The sequence below is a fragment of the Apodemus sylvaticus genome, chromosome 12 (assembly GCF_947179515.1).
Source record: "Apodemus sylvaticus chromosome 12, mApoSyl1.1, whole genome shotgun sequence".
NCBI classification, from domain to species: Eukaryota; Metazoa; Chordata; class Mammalia; order Rodentia; family Muridae; genus Apodemus; species Apodemus sylvaticus.
In genome coordinates, this window is record NC_067483.1 from 100,773,054 (window position 1) to 100,797,645 (window position 24,592).

The 24,592-nt window shown below is 44.1% G+C and overlaps 1 protein-coding gene across 2 annotated transcripts in view; it reads right to left on the reverse strand.

Moving 5' to 3' along the window:
* Positions 1-24,592, reverse strand: part of Hsd11b1 (hydroxysteroid 11-beta dehydrogenase 1) — a 42,774-nt gene that overhangs the window by 15,577 nt on the left and 2,605 nt on the right. Inside the window, exons 2-5 of one of the 2 annotated variants that reach the window (XM_052200704.1) lie at positions 3,726-3,836; positions 2,850-2,980; positions 1,839-1,950; positions 1,547-1,732 (exon numbers count right to left, since the gene is read on the reverse strand). In XM_052200704.1, the coding sequence (XP_052056664.1) occupies positions 1,547-1,732; positions 1,839-1,950; positions 2,850-2,980; positions 3,726-3,810 (514 nt within the window). In that variant the 5' untranslated portion in view covers positions 3,811-3,836. Of the gene's footprint in view, positions 1-1,546; positions 1,733-1,838; positions 1,951-2,849; positions 2,981-3,725; positions 3,859-24,592 lie in introns of both variants that reach the window. The other variant, XM_052200705.1, reaches the window with a different exon arrangement.

Sequence of the window (24,592 nt, forward strand, 5' to 3'; positions counted from 1 at the left end):
ATCACCCTGCTGGCAGGGCGCACAGACACACTGCCCCTTTATCCAGTCACCACACAGGCCTTTCCTGCACCAGAATGGAGAATACTTTACCATAACTATGGCCTTATTCATTTCAGGGAGAACTGACATTTGCAAAGTACTTAACAGTTCATAGTTTCCTAGGTCTAAGTTTATAGGGCTGATTTATATTCCTGTGTTCTGACTTTCCAACCACATCTTTGCTAATCAGCAAACGTGTGTAGGACTTCTGTTCTGAATCCAGGAGGAATTCTCAACTCTGGAGACTCTTGGCGGTGTCTTTAGGTGATACCATCGTGCAGAACATGGGGGAGAGGAGGGGATACACTATCTCCCTCCATGCCATAGAACTCTATCCATAGAGAGAGTTTCTTTGCTCATATCTTGACCTAGTTGGTTGTTGCAATTTTTTTTTTCTGAGACAGGGTCTTACTATATAGACCAGATTGGCCTAAAACTTGTTATATAGACCAGGCTGGTCTTGTGCTCACAGAGACCTGCCTGTCTCTGCCTTCCAAGTGGTGAGATTAAAAGGCCATGTATCACTAAGCTCAGCCTAAATGTCACTTTTAATGCTACAAATTAATAGTTATAAAAATACCCTCAGTATACACTGCTATCACTGTCCCCTCACCCGCAGTACTGGGGATTAACACCAGGGTGGGTGTTGGCTAGGTAATGACTCTAGTGCTACACTACACCCTAGAGCAGTGGTTCCCAGCCTGTGGGTCTCAACCCTTTGGAGGTTGGATGATCCTTTCACAGGGGTAGACTATTAGGTATTCCACATATCTGATATTTACATCATGATTCCTAACAGTAGCAAATTTATAGTTGTGAAGTAGCAATGAAATAATTTTGTGGTTGGGGGTCCCCACAACATGAGGAACTGTATTAAAAGGTAGCAGCCTTAGGAAGGTTGAGAACCTTAGAGCAATTTTCCTCTCTGTTATGTTTTAGATCCTTTCCCCCAGCCAACCACACTACTGTATGTCCTTAAGCTATTCGATTCTTATTTCTGCCTTTGAATCCTCTGATGCACCGCCCTGTGGCTCTTGGCTATGATGGAAGCAAAGTCTTTTCTGTCCATTATAACCAGGTCACTCTTGTGAAAAGACCGGAACTGGCTACGCCTCAGCAGCTTTTCCTACCCCTGTCCTCTCCCAGGCACAGCTCACACACCAGGCTTCCCACGGGCATCCAAGGCTGTTGCTTTTTGTCTGTTCCCTTTGGGGATTTTATAGTCCTTCTTTGACCAAGTCTGACTCTTTGGGGGCCATTAGTTCCTCCAGTTTATCTTTTCTTCAACGTACATGTCCCGCCCTCTCCAAGTGCACACCCCAAGGCCCTCATGAGTGAACCTGTCTGTGTATTACTGGCTTCTGTATAATATCACCATGAGCATTTTAGGTTCATGCAGTGTGACTTCCCTGTATGGAACCTAACACAAACTTGTGCCCAGTACAGAGCCTAGCATAACTAGCATTATTCTGTTCTCAATTTCTACCCCGACCCCTGGTCCACTCACCAGCCAAGGAGGAGACGACAGCAATGCTACCATTGCTCTGCTTCAGCATGGGCAAGGCAGCTGTGCTCAGGACCACGTAGCTGAGGAAGTTGACCTCCATGACCCTTCGCACAGAGTGGACATCCTCGTGGAAGAGAGACATAGAGGTTGAAGTGATGTGGTTGAGAATGAGCATGTCCAGTCCACCTGAAAAGGGATAGATGGGCTGAGGAAGACCACTTGGAGTCAATCCTGTCCCCTTTCCCTCCTCAAAGCTCTAAACACAGAGAAGGAAAAGAGGAGGGAGCCTTACCCATGAGCTTTCCTGCCTTGACAACAAATTGCTCCGCAAATGTCATGTCTTCCATACTGCCAGCAATGTAGTGTGCAGAGGCTGCTCCGAGTTCAAGGCAGCGAGACACTACCTGTAGAGACATGGCAGAGATGGAGGCCATCTTGGTCCTAGGCTTTCATGTGCAGTGTTTGGAGTAACTGGGGTTTAAATAAAAGTTTGTTCCAAAGTTGTTTAGACAAAACAAATGTGTCTGTGTGTGTCTGTGTGTGTCTGTCTAATATTTTTAGATGGTGCCAGGTGGTATGACACATACCTTTGATCCCAGCACTCAGTAGGCAAAGGTGGGCAGATCTTTGGCCCTCAAGGCCAGGTTGGTTTACAGAGTGATTTCCAGGATAGCCAAGACTATACAGAGTACACAGAGAAACCCTGCCCCATTCTCTCTCTCTCTCTCTCTCTCTCTCTCTCTCTCTCTCTCTCTCTCTCTCTCTCTCTCCCTTCTTCCCTCCTTCCCTCTCTCTCCCTTCCTTCCTCCCTCTCTCCCTTCCTCCCTCCCTCTCCCCCCTCTCTCTATATATAACATATATATATATGTTATATATATATCCTTAGATGATCATTATCCTCTAAAATATATTATTACTTGGATAAATCATTATTGTGTTAGAGTTTAAGTCCATTATTTATCTCTGTAGGGTTTATGAACAGGTGTTTCCAAATGCATTGTGAGTGTGAGTGTGTGTTTCTATGTGAGTAGATATGAGTTTGTGAGTATTGGTATGATCTAGGGCTCTCAAATTTGTGAGTCTATGGGGCATGACAACATAAATGCATGAGCAGATACAGGAATCCCAGTTCCTGAATACATGCATCTGAACAATGGCAATGTGTATGAACAGGTATAACTTATGAACATATACAATCAAAGAACTCTGTGGCTAACAACACCAAGCACAGATGAGTGTGTGTGTGGGGGGGCAAGCCTTTGCACATAAGTGTGAGACTATAAGCTGGACACAGAACACTCACCTTCTGGAGACTTTCCTCTGACCTTGCAGTCAGTACCACATGGGCTCCCATTTTTGACAGATGATATGCCATTTCTCTTCCAATCCCTTTGCTAGCCCCGGTGACAATCACTTTCTTCCCCTGGAGCATTTCTGGGGAACCACAGAAGCCGTGAGTGTCCCCAAAGCCTTGCCTTGTTTTCCATACTTAAAGGTTGTGAGCCCAGATCATTTTGCCTCATGTTGTAAACCACTGAAGCAACACTTGCGGTTATTCATAAACAGACTCTCAAACATGGTTTTGGCCTGGATGTCCAGAGCTGAGCCTTTTTGCCATCATTCCTAAAAAATCTCCATGCGCAGAGATCATAATTCAAGGCCAGAGAGGTCAGAGTTTGGCAAAACTACCCAAGTTCAACCCTTTTGGCATAATCTAGTTTTGCTAACTTGAAAGGGAATTTAAAAAAGCATCTCAAAATGTGTTCATAGAGATTTCAGCCCCTCTACTTAGTCATCAACCTCATAGCCATTTTTGTTTTTTATTTTGGCTTCTTGGCTATCAGTTTCTCCATGGAGCACAGCCTATCTGGCTGAGCAGTGTGTCTGGGTACTACCTTTCTGTAGATCTGACATTGCTTTCCATGTTGCAGGCCAAGCAAGCAGGACTTCCTTGGCTGTAAGGTTCACCGCCCCTTCCTCCCTTCCCCTCCCCCCCCCCCCACACCAGTCCCCTTCTGCCCGCAGCCTGTGGCTAGAGGATACAGGGTTACAGACTCACATTAGGGTTTTTCTCTTTCTCAGTGATGTAGGGATCAAGAACACAGCTAGAATTTTAGGAACATTTCAGCACCCCTGTGCTTTAAGCCTGTTCCTCCAAATGAGACACAGTGGTACTCACCTGGTCTGAACTCGTCATTTGTAGAATAGTAGTAGGCCAGGAAGAGCACCAGGATGGGGAGGAGGTATTTTTTCATAACCGCCATCAAACAGGGACCTGGCTCAGGGAGCCCTGTAGGACACACAAAGAAAACCTGCAGAGCTTTCTACAACCTCCCAGGCAGGCAGCAGCCTCTGAATTGTGACATCAGGGACGGGGGAGGCTGGAGTAGTCTCAGGCAGCACTAGCCAACTTCCCTGTCAGAGCAACGATTGGCTTTGGGTGGGATCCCATTCGTCCCTGGCAGCCTGCGTGGTGGATTTCATAATGGACAATGTTTACTCCATTTCATTGAGTAAGAGGCAACTTCCAGATGGCCAGGCTCATGACTGTGCAGGGCTGGGTTCCTGAGCATCTCCTACTGTGACATCCTTTGCACAGGGCAGCAATGGCCTTGCAAGAATGGCTTGTCAGGGAGGAAGGGAGGGGGAGGGGGCAGAGGAAGAGGGGGAAGGAGGGAGGGTGAGAGAGAAGAAAGGAGGGAGAGAGAAGGAGGAATGAGGGAGAGAAGGAAGGAGGGAGGGAGGCAGAGACACACACACACACACACACACACACAGAGAAAACAGCACCCAAGAGCTCCTGAGCATTTGGGGCTTTGGGGAAATATGAATGATACCAAATAGAGCCAAACTCAAGCCAAATCTCACCCTTGCTCCCCCCATCCCAGTCGGAAGCAATTAAAAATAAGAGCGCAAAACAGCAAAATAAGCTCAAGGAAAAAATGTGCATGTCTTAGGAGAAAAAAACAAATAAAGAAAACAAGCCATGTAAGCCCCACACTCCAGTTCAATGAAAAAGCATTACAACATCAAAGAGAAGTTGTAACCCAGCCAGACCCAGATGGCGGGAAACCCAAGCTTAGTTCAAGACTCTCAGGCAAGTGCAATGGAACGTACCCTTATTACTTTAACAGGGAATAAAGAAGGAACAATGGGTGCCAAAACAGGAAGAAAGGCAGCAGGTTGTTAAACTGGGTTATGTAAATGTAGTAGAGGAGCGAGGAACAGAGAGGATACTGGGAAAAGGAGGTCAGACCAGAAGATCTAGACCATCTTTGGCTATAGCCAAACTGCTCTTATAAGCAGCAGTGCTAACCTTCTTTACCTCTACTTTGAGACTGGGTCTCAGTAAGTTGATCAGGCCAGCCTTGAACTTGCTCTGCAGCCTCAGACGTGTGATCCTCCTGCCTCAGCCTTCCAAAGAGTTGGAATTTCACACCTGTTGCCATAAAGTCTTAAGGGACCTATCTGATGTACTTGAAGCAAAATTAGCATAGAGCATCCGGATTCCAGGTTAAAATGATCCAATAAAGGGATCAAGAAGAGAGGCACTCTAGCAATTAAAAATGTATTAAAGACACAGCACAGTTAAGTTTTCAACTTAAAACCACCCACATCATGAAAATCACCCAGGGACAAAGCAAATCCTGAACTGTGAGTTACAACAGAGTGTGTAGAAAAGCTGGAATGTCAGGAATGAGTGTCTGGCCTCTGAGGAGAGGTGGGGATCAAGGATGGGAGAGACCCGAATCATTTGGAGTTTGGAGAAACCAAATTATGTCCCTAAAACAGTCTATGGAAAGATCTGGTGACTTTTCACTTCAGAGCAAGAGAAAATAATTTAAGGCCCAGAGGAGATGAAACAATTTGTCAACAAAGGCCACAGCTGTGAGGGTTGCTTCCAGAAGACAATAATGGTTTGAGAACAGCAGAGAGCTGGAGCCGAGGGCGCAGAAGACAAAAATAGAAAGGCTGAAATGTAAGTGGGAGGTGCAGTCAGTTGTCAGGACTGCGGGCATCTGAGCGTTCTCAGAAAAGCTTTTATGCTACCAAGACACATGACAGACAGGATTCCTCGTTCTTTCACAGGAGGGGAGAAAATAAGACTGTGTTCTTAGCCTTATATAATTAACAGTGAAATCATTGACTTGCACCCAGAAAAATGATTTTAAATATATAGAAATATGTTTTTTAAAAATAGATAATATGTTTTTAAAATGTGCTTAGTGAAACTATAGGGACCAAGAAAGAGTCGTTTTAAAATATCATGATATGAAAGGAAGATAGGAGTGAAGAACACAGAGAAACAAGGAAGAGAAGAAAAGAATGATAAAGAGACAGAGAGACAAGAGAAAGGGATGAGAAAGTGGGGAGGGGGGAGAGGGCTGTGATTTGATGTAGAAAACACAAGCTTAAAGTGCAGACCGCTGTGCCTGTGACTGGCTGAATGTAACAGCCTGGGGGCAGCAGAAATCAGATTTTGCAGCAGGGGGCTGCTGCTCAGTGGCTCAAGTGGGATTGTACTTGTATACCACTGAATTTGGTACCAAAGAACTGTGTGTGTTTGTGTATGTGTGTGAGCTTGTGTGTGTGAGCACATGTGTGTGCACTGCACATGTATGTGTATTTGTGTTTGTATGTGTAAGAGTGTAGGTGCAGGTGGGCATGGAGGCTAGAAGTCCTTTCTCAGGAGCTGTCCACTTTGCTTCACGGGACCAAGGTGCTGCTCTAAATCTGGAGCTCACCTGTTTGGCTAGACTGAGCAGAGAGCCCTGGGGACCCTTGGACATTTGCCTCCTCAGCTCTGCGATTACAACAAGCACAGGCCACCATACCAAGATTTTTACCTGGGTTATGGGAATCAGACTTGGGTTTCAATGCTTGTATAGAGAGCTCTTTACTAATTAAGGTCTCATCTGTTCCTGGTGTCAAAGAACTTCCACATGTGTTTTCCCTATTGATATCGATACAGAGATTCAGACAAAATCTTGTTTTGTTTAAAATTTAAAAACAACAAGGCTATCTTCCACTCATAGCCAGGACAATAAAAAATGTTATGTGTCTTTCAGCCTTTGGAAAGTTAAGTGTCTCAGCATTGTAACAGACCCCCCAGACCCTAGCACAGCTGACTCCACAGTGAAAATGCCTTTCGGGCCATAAAACTCAGCATGTGGACAGCACCACCTGCAAAACTGAAGACACAGACCTAATCCATCAAAGCCTATAGTTCTCCAAATGGACTAACCTTGCTCTTTGGCTTCTGTAGTTCCGCTTCTGGCTAACTGTTCTTGTTAACTTAAATATGTCAACCCAGAATATGGTTTTTGTGTTTAAAAGGTCACCTTGAGAAGGGCTCTGTGCTACACTGGGATTGCAAACACCTACTGTCACCAGCTGGCTAATAAGGACTTTCTATTGGCTTAAACCTATGTCGCAGCAGTCTTCTCCAGTAAATACCCTACAACATTTCCAGAGGTCCCACCAAGATACCCAGAGACCAGACCTTGGGGCACCAGGCATTTCAGGGTCCCCCAGATGGAGGAAGAATGTGATGGTTGGGGTACTCCTAGGGAGTGCACAACCTGAGATGTTCCAGGAACCCCTCTGATCAAATACTGTCTAATGCTTCAGAGGAGTCTGATATCTCTTTCCCAAAAGGAAGCAAACAGTAAGTTGCCTGTTGTGTCACTCCAGAGGTGAGTCTATTTAAGATGACTTTTGTTTGGACACAGGAAAATTTGGACTTGGCCACTGATCAAGTGTCTGGGACCTCTATGAAACATCACTGGAATTCTGTGCACGAATGCATAGTGGCCACTCCTGTATATCTTTGTCTGTCTCTCTCTGTTGCTCTGTCTCTGTCTGTCTCTGCCTCTGTCTCTCTGTCTCTCTGTCTCTCTCTCTGTATGTGCCTTTCTTTCAATGTATTCCTGTCAATTTCTCTGGTGTGAAACCCACTCTATCTTAAGACTTGTGTCTTCTTGTTTGGGATTCAAATCTTCTTGGCTCTTCCAGGCTGCCTAGAGACACCCCTACCCCTACAAAACAAACAAGCAAGCAGAACTTGTTTTTGTTTGTTGTTGTTGTTACTGTCCTGCTGCTCCTGTTTCCCCTGAGTGGAGTGGTCCCTGTGTGGAGTGAGGGAGTGGCTAGTCTTCTGATCCAGGGCTCCCTACCATCTAAACAGAATCCACATAGGGAGAGGACAACAGTTTCCTGAGGTGAACACTCCCTCTCTATCCTACCTGCCCTAAGCAGTCCCAGAGAAGGGGAAAAGCTCTTTCCTCTTTTAAACCAGTGATCCATGTAATTGGAAAACTGAAACCCCACAATTTATACACATACAATTGTCATGCTTCTACTACCAAACATGTCCATGTGTGGTCTAGAGAGAAAGAAGGCCTCTCACCATTAGGGAAAGGACATTAAAACCAAAGAGAAAATCTTGGCCCTCCTAGAGGCTATTTATTTGGCTTCACATACAAATTTCTATCCACCACTGCTGAGAACATTAAAAAAGATGACTTCCTTGAAGCAAGAGCCACTGACCTGGCTGCCCAACAAACAGCCAAAGACCCATGGGACCTACTGATATTCTGGGGATGTACTCTGACTCGGTGTTGCCTGAGAGTCCATGGTACAACCAAGAGAAAGTAGAAGATAAATGAACGAATGAATAAGTAAAATGAAATAAGGACAACTCAAATCCACAAATCAACAGAGGGAAAGATCATTCTTCCAGAAACAAATGGCAGACTGCTGGTAACTATCCTTCACCAAGATATTCATATGGGGTCCACAAAGCTTTCTGAGGTGTTCAGACCAAAGTTTGTTATACTTTCACTGGACAGCCTAGCACAAGATGTCTTAGCCAGATGCCGGGTTTGTGCTTCAGTAAGTCCAAAACAGATAGCTCTTACTCAGGAAGGGATCCTAATAAGAGACCAATACCCTGGCAAACTCTGGGAAAACAGGCTGAGGAGATCCCTCCTTCCACAGGAGGATACAAGTGCTTGCTAGTTTCTATAGATGCCTTATCCTGGTGAGTAGAAGCAGTCCCCACTTGAACTGAAACGCCTCAAACAGTAGCTTAAAAAGCTCCCCCAGGAACTAGTTCCCTGTTTTGGCTTCCCTCTAGCAATGGGGTCCAACAATGGCCTGGCTTTCATAGCCCAAACCTTTTATTTAATAGCTAAAGCTTTAGATAGAGTTTGAAAGCTTCATTGTGTATATAGACCTCAGAGTTCTGGGCAGGTAGAAAGAATAAACAGGATATAAAAAGAAACACTAACAAAACTCTCATTAGAGTTCAGTGAAGGGTAAATAGAAGTCGGTCCTTCCTTTGCTTTGCTTTGGGCCCACTGCACCCCATGTAGGGAGGGATTTTTCCCCCTATGAGAAGAGATTTGGAAGACCTCCCGAGCTGCTTCCCAGGCTGAGAGAACAGCAGTTGGAAGAACTCTCTAACCATTCCTTTCTCAAGTCAGTACAGGCCCTTCAATTCTCTATAAAGGCTACCCAAGAAACCCAACTGATCTCCAGTTTCCCCTTTCAAATCAAGTGATATTTGTTTAGGTTAAGCAGGTTGCCAAAGGGGGGATTGGAACAAACCTGGAAATGACCATATATGGTAATTTGTTCCACTCCTGTGGCTATGAAGGTAGCTAGTAGTAAACCATGGATTCACCACAGCCAGACCAAGAGAGCAGAAGCCAAGGAAGAGAGTTCCAAATGGACTGTTCCTGGACTATGGACCCATTAAAATCAAGGTTTCATTGGCCCCCAGGCCTTTCTACTCCCTGCCCCCACTCTACTTCTTCCTGAGTTTTTTTGTTTTATATTAATAAAGGGTCATGGTCCAAACCCCACTGGTCTTGGGACTGGACCTGGGAACTGATGAAGACAGATATGGGGAAGGTATTAGCAGTGTGACTACAGATCAGAAACCCATATTCAAATGTCTGGTTATATTAGAGAAAGGAAAGATATGGGGGAAGAAAGTCCCCTCCCAAGAAATGCACAATAGAAAAATGTAATCCAATGGCCATAATGATTCTGGCCTTTTGGGAAAACATATAAAACCTGAGGAATCAGATTATATGCTACAGGAAGGGACCTTGGGGATAGAGATAATCACTTCCAGCCAGAAATTGACCAGGATCGTTGGTTAGTTTAGACACCTGACCCTTGTACAGGAATTAACCATACTGTTAGCCTGTTTACTGACAAAGCTCACTGTGACTTGACATAGCCCAAATAACGTTAGAGGATTTTCAAGGGGCTTAAACTTGTCTAATATCCCTGTTCTAGTCTTGCCTCTTCCTTTTATGTAGCCTAGGACCCAAGCCCAGGGAATGGCACTGCCTCCATCAACCCCATCAAGGTAATTCCTCATAAGCATGCCTAGAGGCTAGCCTAATCTAAATAATCCAATGCAGCTGCATCTGGAGGCTTGTCGACTAAGTGATTTCAGATTCTGTCCAGTTGACAATCAACACTAAACCATCACATACTGTCACTTCTGAAGTCGCCAAATAAAACGTAGGACACCCAACTAAATCTGGGTTTCAGATAATTAGTGGCTAACGTTCAAGTATGCCTCTTTCCATAGTCGAGATGGAGCAGGCTCATTGACTAAAGGCAACTGCAGCAAAGCCTGACAACCCAAGTTTGAACCCTGGAGACCATGTAGTAGAAGGAGAGAGGTGAGTCCTTCAGATAGAGGTACTCTGACCTTCATAGATATACTATGACCTGAACATATGCATATATACATATACATTAAGACAACAATAAATAAAATGTAACATTTTTTAAAGGTTGAGATGATAGTCAATGGATAATAGATGTTGGATGACAGATGGAATAGATGGATGGAAAGACAGATGATAGATAATAGATAGTTGATGAATAAACTTAATTGATACATGATAGGTAGGTAGGTAGATAGATAGATAGATAGATAGATGATAGCATCATTGTTCTCTGCTTCCTGACTGTGGAACTGCCTGAAGCTCCTGCTACCAGAACCTACCTCTCATGATGGACTATGCCCTGGAGCTATGAACTGAATAAACTCTCCCTCCCTTGAGTTGCTTCTGTCAAAACAGTATTTTATTACAGCAGCGGGGAAAACCACTAAGAGAGTTTTGGGAACACTAAGAAATTCTGCCTTAGATGAGGACAAAAAATCATTATGCACCATCATTACTAAGAACAGTTCAGCTATCTTCTCCACAGAAGAGCCCAGCAGCATGGTCTTACTGTCTTAATGAGAGTTTCCATTGCTGTGAAGAGACCATGACCACAGCAACTCTTATAAAGGAAAAAAATTAATTAGGGCTGGCTTACAGTTTCAGAGGTTTAGTCCCATTATTATCATTATGGGAAATATGGCAGCAGGTTAGCAGATGTGATGCTAGAGACATGCCCAAGAGTTCCACATCTTGATCGACAGGCAGCAGAAGGAGGCTTTATGTCATAGTAAGTGTGGCTTGAGCACAGACCTCAAAGCATGCCTTACAATGATACATTTCTTCCATCAAGGCAATACCTCCTAATAGTGCCAAGCATTTAAACATATGAGTCTTTGGGGGCCATACCTATTCAAACCACTACAGTCACAGATAGGACCTCAATAGGAAATGAAGAATGGGCACTCTGCCCATGGAGGCTGAGGGGAAGATACATCTGTTGACATTTATTGAGGCATTTACTATGTGTAGTGTTTTGTTTGGAAAAATCTGGACTTTGGGTCAAGAAAGTAGTATAATGCTTTAAGCATGGCTTAATGGCCATACTAGTAGAAGCATGGAAGACAGTGGTGCTAAATATGATTTGAACTGTGAGTGTCCAGCACAAGAGGCTGAAGAAGAGAAAAATATTAGTATGTGGCCTAAAGATTGTTCTTGTGATATTTTGGTGAAGAATGTGGCTGCTTTTTGCCCTTGTCTTTAAAAAGTCTGCCTGAGCTCAATTGAAGAGTTATGGATTAACAGCTTTGTCAGAGAACATTTCCAAACAACCTAGCATGGACTATATTGTGTGGCAGTTAGAGACTAGTCTTATGCAGATCTAAATGAAAATGTATTTTAAAAAAAGGGGACCAAGTTCCAGATCCAGCAAGGAGCAGAACTTGGCAGCTTCAGCTACATGATTCTGGTTTTAGAGTCAAGGATACAAAGTGGGGGTGGGGTGTGGGGTGTAGGGTGTGGGGGTAGGGGGTTGTTGATGAATCTCCCTTCATGACTAAGGAAAGCTGTTGAGGCCAGGCATCTGCCAGGGGTGTCCTTTCATAGAGGCCTAGAGAGGCCATTGCATGAGGCTGTGAGAGTGGAGCCTGGGTTGCCTTGGAGACTCCAAGATGTTGCAGATCCTAGAGTCCAAGATACCTGCTGAGGAAAGCTGCTAACAGGAGGTGGAACCAGCCCATGAGAAAGAAGTGTGTGGCAGTCAACATAGCTAAAAGGAATTGGAGATCTGAAGAGCACTTTGACATCAGACATGGAGATGCAGAGTTTGGAGTTTGCCCAGCTGGTTTTTGGTCTTGCTTCGGTCCAGTATTTCCTCACTATGGCTCCCTTCTTCCTTTTGGAACAGAAATGTATATCCGATGCTACTGTATGTTGGAAGTCTATGATCTGCTACTCACTTTTGATTTTACAGGCAATTAGAGTTAAGAGAGTGCCATGAGTATCAGAGACTTTGAACTGTTGAGACTGTGAAAGACTATGGGGAATTTTAAACTTGGACTAAATGCATCTTGCATTATGCTATGGCTACAAGCCTAAAGGGGCCAGGGAATGGAATGTGATGATTTGAATGAAAATGGCCTTGTAGGCTCATAGGGAGTGGCACTATTAGGAGGTGTGGTCTTGTCGGAGTAGGCGTGGCTTTGTTGGAGGAAGTACATCAGTGAGGGGTAGGCTTTGAGGCTCAAGTCACACCTAGTGGATCACTCTCTCATCCTGCTGCCTGATGATCCAGAAGTAGAACTCTCAGGTACCTCTCTAGTACCATGTCTACTTGTGTGCCACTGTGCTTCCTGCCATGATGATAACAGATTAAAATTCTGACCTCTAAGCCAGCCCCAATTAAATGCTTTCCTTTATAAGAGTTGCCATGGTCATGGTATCCCTTCACCACTGTAGAAACCCTAACTAAGTCACCATGGGTCAAGTTCTATGAATGAAAAGGCCAGGCCTTACAAGAATGTCAAAATGCAAAAGTCAATGATAAATGTACACTGTGGGAAGTCTACAGTGTCAAAAAAGAGGCAGATCATACATGTGTAGGGTGGGCATGCAGGAGAATCTTGGAAAGAAGTCATTCTTGATCCACACCAAACTGTGTGTGTAGGCAAAGGAGGAAGGGTAAATATGAACACTGAGCTTGCTTCCAGGAATGTGTGGGGTAGTGGGGTGGCTTGTTTTAGGAACACTTGACATAAAGGAAGCTGTGGGAGAAAATAGAAGGAGGTGTGAAGAGAATGGTATGTTTGGGGAACTTCAAACAGCACCATATGTTGGACCATTAAATTTCACACAGTGATTCCAAGATGAGAAGCCAGACTGGAAAAGAAAGCATTGGCCACACCTTTGAGGGGTCTAAGTAGCCACCACTGCAGTGCATAGTTCTGGTCATTTCTTTCCAGTTACATGGATTTGAACTTAGTGCCTCTCCATCTCCACCCCAGGATGTTTCTGGTTCCCTTTCCCTTTGTAACCCCTCATTGCCTGAGTAGAAAAGTTTGGAAATTCTCAGCTCTTCAGGCTCATCCATCCCTTTACCTGCTCTCTGGAATTTTACTTTGTCTGTCATGACATTCTTGCATGGCTATGTCACTGGGATATGCAGCTCCCTGGAGCTATGTCCAACCTATATCACCAAGATTCTCAGGTTGTACCAGATTATTCATCCACACCTTCCTCTGTTGTCTGACTCTTGGTAATCCTTGCTGTCTCTCTCTCACTCTTCTTTCTCCCCTCTCCTTCCTTTGGTCTGGGTCAGCTTTTCTGCTGGTCTATCTTCCTGTCTCTGACTGACTCTTAGCTTGCTCTATAGGCTTCTCTTTCTGATTCCTTAAAAGCCAGGGCTTTCCTTGAGTCTATTCTTTCTTTTCTATTTAGTTCGTCATTCTTATGGCTTCACTGACTGTCATTTTTCTTATGTGCACTTTCTCAGCTGTAGGGAGCATGGCCCCCTATTCACACAACTTCTTTAGACTGCTTTATGAACACCTCAAATCCAACATACTGAAACTGAACTTTTAAAAATTTTCATGGTATTTATAAGTTTGTTTAATGTGTATGTGTTTGTGTGTGTGTGTGTGTGTGTGTGTGTGTGTGTATGTGTGTATGTTATAGTGCACATGTAAAGGTCAGAGGACAACTTATGAGAGTCAGTTTTTTTACCATGGGGTCTTGGTGATTGAACTCAGGTTGTCAAACTTGGCAGCAAATACCTTAACTTACTGAGTCATCTCTATGACCCAAACTATTTTTAAGAGTTCTACTGTTGAAGTACAGTATTTACCAGAAAACTACCTTATTTTATGTGTATAGTTGGATGATTTTTTAATAATTTTCAGAGTTAGGAAACTAACCTTGCAACCCAAATTTAGACCATCTTTATTACCCGACAGACCCTTTCCTGCCACCTGCCATCAACTGAAAGGCCCCAGCCTGGCTTGGATCATCACTGGCCCTCTTTCCACCTTCATAAGCTTGCCTTTTCTGGCCTTCCCCAGCAGCAGGGTCACCTGACAGGTCCTTTGCACGCTTGACTTCTTTCACCTTGCATGGTATTCTGAGGTTACAGGGCTCTGAACCTTGTTGCTTTATGCTATGGTGACACCTGCTTTTGCTCTTGCTCAAGAGAGAGCACACGTAACTGGAGCTATCCACTTTCTGAACCAGAAACAGCCCCACAGGGAACTGGTATGAGCGTGTATGGCCATTTTGTTTTCTGGTCTGCACCTAGGAGTGATATTGTTGGCTGTACAGATAACTTATGTCTAACATTTTAAGGTCAGTGCCTGCTTTCCATGACTTTGTAGCTATCTGAGTCCCAGTGATGTCTATTGTGATGGATGGCTTCTCCATTCATACAGTTAATAATCTGGATTTCCTCTTTGGACATTCCTCTTCATAGCTACATATGTCTTCCTGCCCACTCTGGTTCCTAAGTATCCCTAGGACCATCTCCCAGTCCTGCTTCACGGTGACTACTCTAACTCAGGCTACTGCTCTTTCTGCTGCCCTCTGACAGGTCATCATTTCCAAATTCAGACCATTTCTCTTCTTTGAAAGATGATTGCAAAATACTTGGTATGTGCTCACTAATACATGAAAACATAATGTATGGAGTCTAAGAATACAAAGGAATTTGTGGGCTTGTCAACTTGCAGCAAGGGGACCATCAGCTCCCCACATCCTACCCACTTCATGCTGTGACCAATCAATGTGTTTCTTGTGTGGAAGGATCTAGTGGTTCCTTGTGGTTTTTAAGATAAAGTCTAGAAGACTCACATCCTCTCCACGGGAGCTTCTTCTCCACCTGAATCAATCTTGTCCTTCAGACACTGCCCTTCAAAGTCCCATGGGGAGGCCTGCCTGACCTTCTCTGGAACTAGACAAGATGGACCCAGGACTGACCACATCTTTCCCCAGCCAAATCTCCTTTCATTCCTAGCTCTCCTCCATATTGATAGCTGACTTTTGGGGAGGACCAATGCCAATGTGTGGTATTCTGGTCAATGCCCAGCTCATCTTGACCAGCTGTAGTGTTTAGCCCATCTTGCCCAGCACTGCAGTGCCCAGTCCATCTTACTCAGCACTGCAGTGCTTAGCCTGTCTTGACCAGCACTGCAATGCCCAGTCCTTATTGCCTAGCCCATCTTACCCAGCACTACATCTCCAGTGTTGGTACCTTGATGAGGCTTGTCAGGTGCTCACTGAGTATCTTTGGTGTAGTAACATGTGGCATGGCTCAGATGTAGGCATCTGGCAGATACATTGAGTTTAGCAAAGGTCCAGGCTACAAATACTGATTTGGAAAAAAATTAGACCAGTTGAAATTTAAATGTTTAGACATCCTTAAGACTTAACAGGAAGAGAACCCAAAGGCTGAAGGGCTTACTACATGAACAATTAAAGTCATGGAGGAAAGCCAGTGAAGGAACAAAGGGGGAAGCCAGTAGCAGGAGGACTTGAGGGAACACAGAAATCAGAGGTGACAGATCTTGAGGAGTCACAAAGCTCAGGCAGAGCAGGACAGGACAAGAACACAGATTGTCACCGAGCATCTGTGAGGGGAATCCTGAAGGCACTGAAGTAGGGACACTGAGTGAAGAGTGAAGGGGTGTGAGTTTGTGTGTGAGCCTTGTATTTGTGTATATGTGTATGACTGTTTGAGTGTTTGTGTGTTGTTTACGTAGGAATAGGTGGTTTTGTGTGTGTATGAATATGTATTTGTGTGTGTTGTGAATATCCGTGTAATATATATATATATATACATACATATATATGTGTGTGAGCATGTGTTTATGTGCTATGTATGTATATGAGTATGTGTTTGTATGTATGTGTGTATATATGTTTGTATGTATGTGTGTGAGGAGCATGTTTGTGTGTGTGAGCATCTATTTCTATGTATCTGTATGAGCATGTGTTTGTGTGTACATTGTATATGAACATGTGTTTGTATGTGTGTTGTTTGTATGTGTGTAGTGTCTGTGTGTGTATGTGTGTGCCATTTCATGGACCTTCAGAAGCAAGAGGCAGCAACAGTTAAGCTTTCGTTCCAATATTTCTGAGCCACATGCTGCTCCACTGAGCATCTTCTAAGCTGAGAGAATGATCCTGTGGAAAAAAGTCAGAACGGCAGGAGGATGTGATTTATGGAGTCTGACTCCAGCCAACATGGTACATGGCACTGGCAGAGAAGCCCACTTCTAAGTGTCAAGGAAAACAAGTGAGTGTAGATTTTTGAACCCTCTGCTTCTGCTTCCAAGTCCAGGGAGCTTCTTGGCAGAACTCGTTCGCTTCTTTCTATCTGTGGGAAGCAGATGAACGCAGCTTCCCCAGATACTCATAAATCCTGGGAGAGGTGAGGACACGGAGGTGGCAGGGAAAGTCCTCCACATCCCCTCCCTAGCCATGACCACCATGTGCAGCTTTCATTCTCGGCTCTGCTGTGTCCCTGACCTTCCCAAGCTTAATGTGCTTTATCCACAAAGAACGTCTTTCCCGTGTTTAACTTTCCATCTTATGTCTGACAGGATGGTTCATGCAGTCTGAGGGCTTGGCCGTAGCCCTGAGAAGTGACCTAACAAGGAGGGAACTGACTGCAGTTTCTGGGCTCTAGGATGCTGAAGGATTTAAGGTTTTTTTGTTTTGTTTTGTTTTGTTTTTTGGGTTTTTTGGTGGTGGTGGTGAGGTTAGTGTACGAAGAATTGGGTCTCAGTGGGTCATTTTTACACATGTCATTATACTTTATATTCTTATTCCACTCCCCTCTTCTGCCCCTCCTTTCTTGCTGCCCCTTTATCCCCCAAACACCACCTTCTGCTTTCATGACACATATTCTATTACCTTCGCCATTCATCTCTCCTTTTCTTTAGACTTTCCTAACTCCTTTCATAGTCCCCTTCCTACTTACATATCTCTCACACACGCACATGCACACACATGTATGGACCTACTACACACACATCCACACATACCACACACATATATATACACTTATACATATTTATACAAATACACAAGTACACACACATATACACACATGCACATGCACACTCACATGCACACACATACACACATGCATATATGCATGTACACTACACATGTTCACACACTACACATGTTCACACACTGCACATGTTCATACACATGCACATGTTCATATACATGTATATATACACACACAGTACACACACACACTTCTATCTTTCCCCTTCTTTCCCTCTCTCTTTAATTCTCTATTCCACATATAAAGTTTTAAAAACTTGTTGTCTCTCTGATGGTTTATTTTATTTAACATAATGCTCTCTGTAGCCTGAAGGAGAGAAAGAAGTGTAGAAGGGAGAGGGAAAGATGGAGACCCCTGAATCCAGTTTCTATCTATCTGTCTGTTTCTTCTTTGAGCATGCCTACTAGCAAACTGCGATACAACACCCCTTCCCCCCTATGACTAACCACCAACCCCACCTCTCAGGGCCTTAGCATTTACATACCCTCTGAGAAGTTCCCAGAATTCTAAATGTTCACACACTCTCAGAAATTATCTGCACCTGGTAAAACCACACTTCTGCTAGAGCATGAGGAAAACCATGGACAGCTGCTGTGGACAGTCTGAAGCAGCCCCACACCTGGGATTAAAATGAAAGCACAGTCCTATAATATTTCTGTGCTTTTAAAAGAACCCCAGATTCCAGAATTCTCATTATACTCTTCCATCATTTTCCAGCAGATGTCATAATTTCATTTTCCTTATGGATGAATAAAATTCCACTGTGTTTTTACCCATTCATTATGGATCTAGGCTGGCTCGTCATATTATGAATGGCAATGACTATGCATATGTGACTGTCTCCATGGTAAGCTGACTTAGAGTCCTTGTGAAAACACTCAGGAGTGGGATAGCTGGAGAGCTACCCTTCTGTTACTTTTTGAGGATTTTCCACAGTGACCACCCCTAGATTACACTCTGCCTTCCTTACCAGCATTTGTTGCCAATGTTTTCTTTATGGTAGCCATTCTGATCAGAGTGAGATGAACTCTTAATGCAGTTTTAATCTGTACCTCCCTCATTGGCAAGGATGTTGAAGACTTTTAAAAGTATTGAGCAGATGACTTTTTTTTTTTGGTGTTTAAATTTTGTAGTTCTTTACACATCCCAGATATTAACTCCTTGTCCAGTGTGTAGTTGGCAAAGATTCTCTCCCACTATGTCGACTGCATTTTCCTGATTATTTCCTTTGCTGTGCAGAAGCTTTTGAATTCCATGCAATGTCACGTGTCAATCTTGGAATTCTTGTTTCTTGAGCAATTAGAGTTATTTTTAGAAAGTTCTTGCCTGTGCCCACATCATGAAGTGTTTTGTTTATGACTTTTCTTAAACATTTTTGGAGTTTTGGGTCTTAAATTAAAGCCCTGAACCCATTATAAAGTTTTGCATGGGGTGAAGGAGAAAGCTACTCAATCTTGTTCTTCTGCATGTGTTATCCTGCATGGTTGTTGAAGAGCCTGACCTCCCCTGTGTATGCTTTTCGTGCCTTTGCTAAGAATCAGGTGGCTGAGTTCATGCATGGGTCTTCACTGCTAGTCCACCGATCTGCCTCTGCTTTTGTGCTGGTTTGTCCTTGTGGCTTGGGTATTGAGATCTTGTGGTGTCTCCATACTGCTCCATCTTCATGGGTTTGCTTTGGCTTTCTTGGAGTCTTTTGTGGTGCCAAATGAGTTTGAGTTTTAGGATCCTTTCCTAGTTCTGTGGAGAAGTCATCAGGATTTTGATGGGATCACATTGAATCTATAGATTTCTTTTGGTAAGAGCCATTTCACAATATTGACTCTGCTAGGGCATTTCTAGGGTTTTCTTCAAGTCCTCCTTCAGTGTCTGAAAGTCCTCACCTCATTGGATAGGGTTGTTCTTAGGTGTTTTATGTTTTGGAACTATTGTGACTAGTTATTTTGTTTTTCCTGATTTTTTTTCTTAGCAAATTCATTAATAGCATATTGAAAATGATTGGTTTTTGTAGGTTGGTTTTGAATCCCGAAGGTTTTTTTTTTATTCGATATATTTTTTTATTTACATTTCAAATGATTTCCCCTTTTCTGGCCCCCTACTCTCCGAAAGTCCCATAAGCCCCCTTTCCTCCCCATTTTCTCCCATCCACCCCTTCCCACTTCCCTGTTCTGGTTTTGCTTTTGCCCTATACTGCTACACTGAGTCTTTCTGGAACAAGGGGCCACTCCTCTGTTCTTCTTGTACCTCATTTGATGTGTGGATTATGTTTTGGGTATTCCAGTTTTCTAGGTTAATATCCACTTATTAGTGAGTGCATACCATGATTGATCTTTTGAGACTGGGTTACCTCACTTAGTATGATGTTCTCCAGCTCCATCCATTTGCCTAAGAATTTCATGAATTCATTGTTTCTAATGGCTGAATAGTACTTCATTGTGTATATATATACCACATTTTTTGCATCCATTCTTCTGTTGAGGGATACCTGGGTTCTTTCCAGCTTCTGGCTATTATAAATAGGGCTGCTATGAACATAGTGGAGCATGTATCCTTATTACATGCTGGGGAATCCTCTGGGTATATGCCCAGGAGTGCTATAGCAGGATCTTCCGGAAGTGACGTGCCCAGTTTTCTGAGGAACCACCAGACTGATTTCCAGACTGGTTGTACCAATTTACAACCCCACCAGCAGTGGAGGAGTTCCTCTTTCTCCACATCCTCACCAACACCTACTGTCTCCTGAATTTTTAATCTTAGTCATTCCCGAAGGTTTTAATAGGATTCTGGCAGGAGAGGGCGCCCAAGGGTTGGAAGAAGAAAAAGACTGCAGAGTTTTAAAGGCTGACAGACACTGAGACTTAATTTCTGGCAATGTTTCTGTAATCCAGAGGGACCTATGGGTTAAGTCAGGATGAAGGAGGAGGAGGAGAAAAGCTCATAAGCATTGACACATGCCTAGAAAGAGCCACATATAGGGAACTAGTACCCCTGACCCTCTCCTACACACACACACACACACACACACACACACACACACACACTACACATACACTCATACTACACATACACATACACCCCTACACCATACACACACATACATACTACACACACACCTATAACACACACACAATGCACACACACTACACACATACCACACACACTACACACACCACACACATACACACTACATACATACTCACACTACTCACACTATACATACACATCCCTACACACCACAAACACACATACACACTACACGCATACCTATACTACACAAAATGTACACACACTCCACACACACACTCCACATACACACATACCTATACCACACACAATGTATACACACTATATACACACACTCCACATACGCTCATACACATTCCACACACATATACACCCCTATACCCCTACACCATACACAGACATACACACTACACACACACAATGCACACATACTATACACACACATACACACACACACACACATGCCACACCACTATACCCCTTCACCCCCACACCACACCACACCTGGTCTGGAAAAGTGGAGGACAGTTCTCAGACCCCTGAAGGCCTGATGATATTAGTCAAGGACCCAGGAATGTGCATGTTTTCCAAGGTTCCTGACAAAGAGGTTCCTGTTTGCCCCAGCAGGCTCTTGGACCTTCTGCAAGGCTCATTTGTGCACACTTCTTTACAAAATCCAGCTTTCGCAAGATCCTGCTAATTCAGGTCTGCAAGAACCCTTGCTGCCGCCCCCCACCCCAAGTATCTGATCAGTCTCCTCATCTTCCTCCATCCCCAGTTAATGGCAGTCACCTTGGCCCACCTTCAGCAAGGTTCGTGCCAGGTCAGTCCTGTCAGAACCATCTCTTTTCCCTCACCCTGATGTTTCCTCTTAGTAATTTTCCATCTGCAGCTTGGCTGTAAACTATCACTTGTCTGGTCTGTATTTGGAAATAAGCCCAGTTTTGTACCGAGTTCTTCCTCCCCTCATGACAACAGTCCTGTATGAGGTAAAGCCCCTTTAACCAGGTTCTAGCTGTAGCTTCGTGTGATCCTATCCAAAAAGAGGTTCGAGGAGCCTGTTCAACCAAGTGAACTCTGCATTAGCTAATTAGATTGCTAGTTTGAGGCTTAACTCAGTGACTCCAGGCACCCAATGTGTGGCTGATAGAACACAACTGAGCCTCTTTTAAATTTAATTCTCCATCCTGGCAAGATGGCCTAGTTAGTGAAGTATCTTCTGTGTAAACATGGGGAAGAGAGTTCAGTCCCCAGCACCCACGTAAAAAGCTGGGTGTGATAGTGTGTGCCTGCAGTCCCAGCTCTAGGGAGGCGGACACAAGCAGATCCCTGGGGCTTGCTAGCTGCCAGCCTCATGTAACCATCAAGCCCCAGGTCTCAGTGAGAGACCTTGTCTCAGACAACAAGATGGACAGTTCCTGAGGAACCACACAGAAACTGATCTCTGGCTTCTACTGAAACTTACACACAGAATGGTCCATACCCTGTCCCCACATATGTACTCACACACATGCACACATTTGTATACATACATACACTAACTAACTTTGTATACTTGTCAATATAGTGAATTGGAATGTTTTAAGGATCTCATGATTTCTGAAGGATCTCAAAGCCTCTGGACCATATAGTCCTACTTACAGGCAATGTTGGGCATCAGTGAGTGCAGTTCAACGCCCCCAGGTGAGCTGTTTGCACAGGAAACATCCTGCAGAACATCCTTCGGAACATCAGGTGGCTTAATTTGATTCCTGTTTTCCCGCCCAGTGTGGTAGGGACCTCCCTGGTGCCTAACCTATGGCTATGACTGTTTTTTCCTGTTGTTTTCCCTGGCCTCTAGTATATATTGCTGGTCCCTCAGTAAAGCTTTGGCATTCTCCTTACTGAATGACCCGTGTCGGTGTTTTCTGTCAGTCCCCCAGGCCTATGCCCGATACTTGATACCGTGGCAGCGCAGGTGCTGTCAAGGCAATAGCTTTCAAAACTTACCACATCCCCTGTCCCCAGGAGGGTTCAACTATATATTTACTGATTTCTCATACGGAACATCTGGATGTTTTTTCTTTTAAACCACACTTCATTTGGTGTCTTCCAGGCCCTAATACTACAGTTTCACAGTCTCCATGGGATTATCAATCAGTGTTCGAGTTATTAGGGCGAGCAGAGGTGATACCAGGGCTGTGGTTCCCTTTCTTCTCTTGTGTCCTTTGCCTTTCCTTGGGAGTTAATAAACATTTCCATTTTTTTTTTTTATTTCTCTGCCTTTTGAGTTGCTTATTTTCTCTAGAACTTCTGATAAGAAACACAAACCAAGTGAACAGGTCACATGTGCTGGGTAGTAAGTCTGCTTTCTTTTCTTCCAGCTTGGACAGGGCTTTACCCCTTGGTGGTGTGGGAAGCTCCCTTTGCAGTTACCTGGTGATCCTTGTTTTCATCTTTCTTGGTGTACCGCCCTAGGAATGCCAGTAGGTTTTGATGTAAAAAGGACTCTGACTGGGGTGTGCTTGTGGGGTATAGTAGTTTCACATTTTAACGTTGCTGTATGGGGTGAATCCATGCCTCCTCGGACAGTGCAGCTGTTTCCGGTAGCTCATCCCTTGTCCTAACTCCTGCTTTACTCTATTTAGCTGAGCAAGGAATTCTAGGTTGGATGTTATTTTCTCTCAGTTGGAGGATACTGCTGTGCTGCTCCAGTTCTTAGTTTGTTCTGTCAACACTGAGTAGTTGAAACACTGTTTGGATTCCAGTTGTTGCTTCATGGGCTGTTTCTCTCTCAAGAACTTCTCAGTTCTATTCACTTAGGGGGTCAAACATTCCCGATATTGCATTTGGAGGGGATTTGGTTTCTGTTTTGTAGGGTGCATTGAGTATACTCCTGTTCAAATGGAATCTCAAGTCCTTTGCCTTAGGAAACTTTGGAGAAAGTTTATTTATTGGTTAGTGGATTTGCTTCTCCCCCCTCCTCCATCCATGGTTCTTATTAGAAAATTTCAGGGATTCTAGGCTGATCTTTTATATCCATGCTCACCTTTTCTCTTTTTCTGTGAGAATTCCATAATTTTATCTTTAGGTGCTTTGTCATAATTCTGTGTAATATGGGTGGGCATATATACATGTCTGTGGGTGTACACACATGTGGGTGGGTATACATACATGTGGGTGAGTGTATACACATGTGTGGATATACATACATGTGGGTATGTATATGTGTGTGGGATACATACACACTGGTGGATTACACACATGGGTGTACATGCACATGCATATAGAGGTCAGAGATTGACTCCAGGTGGCTTCCTCTGTTGCCCTCCACTTAGTGTTTGAGACAGGTTCTTTTATTGAATTAGGAGCTTTCTGATTTAACCAGGCTGGCTGGCCAGAGGGCTCTTGGGACCTGCCTCCTTTAGCCTTTCAGCACTGAGGTCTGAGTATGGGCCACAGTGCCTAGCTCTTGATGACATGCTGGGAACTGACCTCAGGTTTTTGTGATTGCATAGCAAGTGCTCTGCTGGGCCAGCTTCAGTCCCATCACTGTAATTCAAAAAATTTCCAGTTGTATTTCTTTCTTCAAGAAGCTTTTTCTTGTTCTGTGTACTTTTAAAAGATGTCCCTGTGGTCCCCATCTGTAGATGTTCTGTCTTCCCTAATGTTGGAGAGCATAGATGCTGCCGGGGCTGATCTCCATGCATGTTTGGAGATCATGCTACCTTGGCATTTGTCACTACTGAGTGGGTTGCTGACCAGGTTTGCCCACTCATTGCTACTGTGCTGTGAGATAGTATGGGTACCTGGTGCTTCCACATGGAGACCCTCGTATGCCAAGGTCTCTTGTATCTTTCTCTTTCACTGGGTTCTTCCTGCCAGAATGACCTTCATTCATTGCTACTGTGGGATAGGATCAGTGGCTAACACAGACCAGACTGTGCTTGTTCTAAGAGCTGAGCCAGGAAAGGGGGCTGGTGACCTCGTCTTTCATGTAGGTTTTCTCTAATCCTGTTGTTTCTAGCTCTCCTGGGGTAGGGGCAGTATGTTCCCACTTCTCTCCAGAGGCTTCTGGAGCACCTGGGCAGCCAAGGCTCAGACCATCTTTAGAAAGGGTGTTGACATTTCTCAATTGCTGCTATCTCTGTCCCTACGTCTTTCTTTGCCCCCATGGTATAGCAGGAGCATTCTTCCCCTGTGACCAGAGCATTTTGTAAGAAGGTAGAAATATTTATTAATGATGCTGGGTTTAATCCTGAGTGGTCTTTTCTGAATATTCCATCAGGC